Source organism: Talpa occidentalis, unplaced genomic scaffold (genome assembly GCF_014898055.3).
Source record: "Talpa occidentalis isolate TD23 unplaced genomic scaffold, MPIMG_talOcc4v2.1 talOcc4.7, whole genome shotgun sequence".
NCBI classification, from domain to species: domain Eukaryota; kingdom Metazoa; phylum Chordata; class Mammalia; order Eulipotyphla; family Talpidae; genus Talpa; species Talpa occidentalis.
This window is the reverse complement of record NW_023605083.1, coordinates 105,247,603-105,253,602: the sequence shown is the minus strand read 5'-3', so window position 1 is coordinate 105,253,602 and position 6,000 is coordinate 105,247,603. Positions and strand designations below refer to the sequence as shown.

Here is a 6,000-nt window from a genome sequence, read left to right as displayed (position 1 = left end):
CTGAGTGAACGTTTCATTTCTCTAACACCTCGCTCCTCTGCCTCCCCCGCCGCTGGCTTCTGGGCCGGGATGACTCTCTGATTTGCCCCTGTGGAGTTTGCAGAGGGACGTCGTCCCGAGTTATTTGCGTGTGTGTGTGCACAGGTCCATGGGGGTTCCGCCCCCTGAAGGTGGTTTCTACCGCCCCGGGCGCCTCTGCAGAGCGAGCAGCCCCACCGAGGTCCAGTGGGTCGCCCATCTGGCGCCACCTCTGCACCCCAAGTGTCCTGAGGGGCAAGCCCCAGGGCGGGGGCGGGAGGCACTCCGCGCACCGAGCCGGGCCCCAGGTCTGGGCCCCCCACTTCCCGCGCGACCGCACCGCCGCCGACACGTCCCGCCGGCAGGGGGCGCAGGTGCCGGCCTTGCTCTGCCCATCGGGGCGGGCGAGCCGCGGACCCTGCCTCCTGCGCGCCCGCGGTCCGCCCCCCGAGCCCGCGCCCCGAGCCTCGCAGGCAGCCCGCGCCGCGCCTGGGTCGGAGCGGCGCATCCGGGCCCGCAGAAAACGAGAGCCAGCAGTTCCTCGAGAGGCGCCGAGCGGCGGAGCACCAGGGAGAAAGGGCAGCGGACGCGCGGCCCCTTGGGGAGGTGGCGCCCGGCCCCCAGCGCCGCGCCGGCTCCCGCGTCCAGCTCCCTCGGCCCGCGGCATGGCCCTGGGCTCGGCGCTGCCGCTGCTGTGCGCCCCGGCCGTCTGGGCGGCCGCTGCGCTCCTGCTTTCGGTGCCCCGGACCTCAGGTAAGACCGGCCGCCCCGGTTCCGTGCGCCTGCCGTCCGCGGGGACCGCGCCCCGGGCCGCCGAGCTGGCGCCGTGCTCCCGGGCTAGGGGCGCGGGGCCGGCCCCCTCCGTGCTCGCTCCCCGCCGCCCGGGCTGCTCCCGGCGAGGCGCGCTCTGGGGACGGCTAAGTGTTTCCAGAGGCCGGGCAGGCGGCGGCCGCGCCCGCGGGCAGCCTTCGCCGGGGGTTTCCGAGGGTTTGGAGGTGTGACCGCGGCCCGGGTCCGCAGACGCGCCCTGTGATTTCAGGACCTGACTCAGCCCTCTACCCCAAGTCACCCATCCGGGGCGCACGGACCTCAAGACCCCCGGCTGTCCCCGAGTTCCCCCGGGGCGGGGACGGGCGGGCGGGAGAAGCCGGCTCCGACCCACCCCACCCCGCCGCGGAGCCGAGAGGGTCTCCGGCCTCCCCATTGTTGGCCCCTCGCCCCCTCCCCCACGCCGAGAGGGGGCCGGAGCGCGGTCCCCGTGCCTGGGTCGCTGTCCCTGGGCGGCCCTTCAGCGGTTGTGCCTTCGGGTCACACCGAGACTCGGCCCTGAGGCGAGGCGCGCGACGGAGGGGCGAGCGGGCGCCCTGGTGGCACTTTCCTCGTGGGGCCCCCGCTGTCTCCGTGGGGCCCGCGCGGTCTCCAGCGGGGGCCCTGGGGTGCGCAGGAGCTGCCGGGGTGCTCGGAGCGGGGGCGGGGGGTACCGGCTTAGGGCACCCCAGGAGGCGGCGCTTGCCCACCCGGTCCAGACGCTCAGAGAACGTCCGCGCGGCGCGCAGCCTCGCGGGGTACCCGGCCCCCTGCTGGGGTGGGGGGGCCACCTCCAGGCGCGGGAGAGGTTCTCCTCAAGTCCCACAAATGTGAGACGCCCCCTTATTTGTAAGTGGGTTTCACAGTCGCCCACCTTCTGCGTTGGGCACCCCTTCCCCCCAGCGTTCCTGCGGGCAGGTGAGAATTGGGGTCCGCGAGCAGGAAGGGGCCCCAGCTCTTCCTGCGTCCTGCTGCCAGCTGCGCGCCCCAGGGATCCGGTCTTCGGAAGCAGAGCTCTGGGCGGCCTTTCTGGGGGGAGTGTGTGGGTTTAAGCGGATGCCTCAGACATCTCTGGTGTTTTGATTCGGGAAGGGGTTTGCATTTATGTCGCTCTCCCTTAAAGCCTAAGCCGCGCAGGGCGCACGGCGAGACGGTGTGTGCATAGTACATTTCTGCGCCAGCCCGTGGGTCTCTAACAACCCCGTCGATTTCTGCAACCTCCCTCCCCCCGCCCCCTACAAGAATTAGAGTTGCTGCTCCTTTCGGTGGGCTGTGCGGGAGCGAGAAGGGGGCTTGAACCCGGGACTGGACGTGCAGTGGCCCTGTGCTACCTAGATGGCCGCGCGGAACTCAGCCTGGCAAACTGCAGGGGGGCGGGCAGTTTCTGTTGCATTTGCGGGGGAGGTGGGGTGCTTTAGGGAGGAGTTTTAGGTGGGAGATAATTGAAAGGATGGTGGGTCTGTTGCATAAATCAAGGTTCTTGCAGAAACCAGAAAAGTTGCGACCGCTTTTCGGGCGGAATACTTCAAACATAGTCCTCATTTCCAGTTAAATTTAAGAAATCTCTGAACAACAAAGCAATCCAGTGTCATTTTAGTTAATTTTTGAACCTTATGTGGATGTAATTTTCTTTTTCCAGTAAAATAATAATAATCTGTGGGGCGGGAGTAGGAAAGCTGTTTATAATTCTCTTCCTCCTGGAATGTTAGGTTAACAGAAAAGTCAAAGAATATGATCATTTATATTCAAAATATGAATACAATTTTATGATTACAGGAGATTTGGGTGTTTGGCATCTTTTCTGCCGTAGAAAAAGAATCCCTGTAATTTGAGTGTATTTTATATAGAAAACATAAGTTACTTTGTGAAAACATGGAAAGGTTATTCTGAAAGGACTTATAAGTTATTTATTTTACATTTTTTATGGAAGGCTCTGCCCCCTAAGGAGACAAAAACTTGATTTGGGACAGTGCTGTTTGGGAGGGGGAGTTTTGGGGTCCTTCTTACCCCCCATTTTGACAGTGCAGTGTTTACTTCTGGCCCAGATCCCTGGTCATAATAAATAATGATAGTGATCCATCTAGAAGGAATAAATGAAAACATCTTGAATAAGAAGACTGTGGAAAAAGAAGACTTTTTATGTATATAGTAAGTCAAGCAACATGTTTTTCTTATTATGGCTGTGTACCAAGCAGAGAAGCAGCATACATTTGAAATGTTTCAGTATTTAATGAAGAGCAAGTTTAACCCTGGAATCTACTTGATAAAAAATTCTATCTAGAAACTCTGAATGCTACTGACCTGTGTGACATTATTGTCAGCTGCTGAAGGATTGTTTCTAGAAACCTCATGGATGACGGAGGGGATTCTAGTCAGTGAGGCTGAATTTTTGATTTTTAAAGCCAGTCATAGTTAGGAAACCGATAAGAATTTTGTTTCTGTTGTTTGGTCCGAGTACAACATCATTGGTGTTTGTAGATCAGCCTCTGGTGTGATATGCAGTGAATGACTTGTTCCCTGTAAAGGTTTAGCCTCCACTTCAATTCAGCCTGGCAAAGTCTATATTTAATACTTTTCTTTCCTCTGGTATCTTTTCTGAAGCCAGTAGAATAGAAATACAGCAATAGGGAGCTGCCCCTGTCACAGGTGGAGAAGATGAATCCTCCAAAGTAGGATTTCTAAGGAAAGGTTCAGTGAAGAGGCAGGTCTTTAAAATGCATTCCTTGGGAGGCCAGGATGTGGAAGGTCACCATTGTCATTGAAATGGGAGCTGGTGTGAAGGAAAGACTTCCCTAATCTGTAGAACTCTGGCCAGTCTGATTAAATTCAAGAAATGTGTGGACTTTCTTTTCCTGGGAGAGTTCTAATTATACCATCCAAATTGTTGTCAGGGAGAACAGGATTACTATGAGTTATCCCCACCCCAAATTTATAACCCTCTTCTAGAACGTTTGTTGACATTGGAGGCCTTTTGGTGTTTATTTGGCCCCTTCCCTGGGAACTTAGAGGGGAACTCATAGGCTCCTGCTCCTACCGGCATCTTGTGGTGGTTCCCTCTGCAGAGAAGGGCTGGCTTGTGGGTTTATCCTGCTGTACCCCAAGGGGTGGGATGGGGCACAAATCTTCCTGGTAGAGAAAGTTGCCATTAAGTGATTTCCTTCTTTGGGGACCCTGTGGTGTCTGCCAGGTGAACCCCAAGAACACTGTGCATGGAAGGTTTCAAAGCTCAGTCACAGGGGGGCTTTGCTTTGTGGCTGAGACATTGCCAGTTAAATCTGGATTTTGCAGCCAGTAGCAATTTCATGAAAGGACAATTGGACTGGAAGCAACGTGGAAAACATGACTTCTCAGGGACCCTTTGGGTTCTTGGGGTTTGCCTTATTCAGCTGCAGCACTGTAACAGAAATGTTAAGACCTCAGTGGGTAGTGTAGGCTTCTTGAGTTTAGAAGTAAAAATCTAAACTGTAAGAGTAGCTCTGGCCCCCTAATTATGGCTGCAGCCAGCTGGGGTTTGTACCAGCCTCCTGTTTCTAGTATATATTTATTTGGTTTTGTTGAGGAACTTGCCAAGTTGGAAATAAGGGCGGGACAGCTCTGCTTTGCATGTGTAGTTGTCATAAAATATGTCTGGGGTGTGATCTGTTTAAAATCATATTAACAGAGTAGCCAAGGAACTGTTTGTTGAACAATGCTGGGAATTTTCATAAAGCTTTCAAAAATAGGGAATTGTGTTAGTGTGGTTTGCACCATTGTTGGAATTTTTTTTTTTAAAGTTCTATCTCTGAAAGAACCAAGAAATCAAAAGCCAAAGGGAAGGAAATAATTACAGAAAAATTTAGCCTAATTTGACTAAGTGGCTTGTCCGTTAGGAGGTCTTAAGTTCCAGTGGGAAGTGGTGTGTGTGTCTTTAATTGTCCTTGGAATGGGCTTCAGTAAGCACTCTGTCACTTTTGAGATGTTATCTGGGGGAGTATATGGCTGCTTCTTCAAGTATTGAGGTGTGGGGGAGGGTTTCCTTAAATCCCAAATGCTGGGGGTGGGGTGGGGTGGGGTGGTGGGAGTGGGGGTAGATGGGGCTAATGGTTTCCACACCCAGATTCTCTCCTGCAGGGCTAGTTAACCTGACTTGCAGAGACCCTTCCTGTGGAGGTGTGCTGTGGATTAGCTTCGCCAGTGGGCACATGTAGCTATTTCGGTTAAAATTAATTAAACTGAAACGAAAGCTTCAACTCCGCTGCCATACAGGCACACTTGTGGCCAGCTGCCAGAGTGGGTCCAGTCCAGAAAGGACAACTTTATCACTGCTACCGACCAGCCCTGGAGGACCCTTTTCCTTCTTTGTCCAGGGTGTGTGTGTTTGTCATGGTTGCTTCAGGAACAAATCGTAATGTCCAGAGCAAGTTGGGGTTTCACCTGTTTGCATAGAGTTTTCTTTGTTGACCCCGGGAGGTTTGAAGGCATTTAATCTGCCAGAGAGGGGCTCAGCCCTGTGTGATGAGCAAGGCAACAACCTTAGCTGCATGTTTGTGTTCTAGACAGTGCTGATTGGGGGAAATGTTAGTTTTTAAACACTGAAGTGTATTTTTGGGTTATGGTGTTTGCCAGAATTCTGTGAAGACGCACTTCTGTATGTGCTTGTTTGGAAAAGCTGACATGGGGCTCCAATGCCATTAAAAGCACATGAAATGTTGGTAGTTATTACTGTTGACACCCACTGGATGAGTCTGACATAAAAGGAAACTTCAAGTGGGAAAAAGAAACTAGTCAGGAGGCACATTCAAGTGCAGATTCCAAGAGTCCCAGCATGATAAAGGGCCTAGAAACCTTCCAGATCTCCAGTCAGCTTCCCAAACTATCCAGGCTCCTTGCAGGGTGCAAATGAAGTCTCCCATGTGGAGACCCAAATCCCAGTGGGGGATGAAGAGGGTAAAGGAATTAACAGATTTACAGGGAGAGGATAGTGTTTGTACCCAAAAAAGGAGGTGCATGAAATATCCAGGGACTTGGTTGTTGGAGGATTCCCAGGAAAGGTCCTAGGAGGAAACTGAGGCAAGATAGAAAAATTCAGTTTTCCCTAAGGAGTTCGGAAGGGGTGGAAGGGAAACAGGCTCAGCTTTTTAGCCCCTAGCAGGCAATGGGCATTGGAAATAAGAATGAGTGGAGTTTGCCATCAAG

The 6,000-nt window shown here is 53.6% G+C and overlaps 1 protein-coding gene across 1 annotated transcript in view; it reads left to right on the top strand.

The window, feature by feature from the left end:
• Positions 1–683: 683 nt before the first annotated feature.
• Positions 684–6,000, top strand: part of ROR2 (receptor tyrosine kinase like orphan receptor 2) — a 164,247-nt gene continuing 158,930 nt past the window's right edge. Inside the window, exon 1 of the mRNA XM_037493252.2 lies at positions 684–771. Coding sequence (XP_037349149.2) covers positions 684–771 — 88 coding nt within the window. The remainder of the gene's footprint in view (positions 772–6,000) is intronic.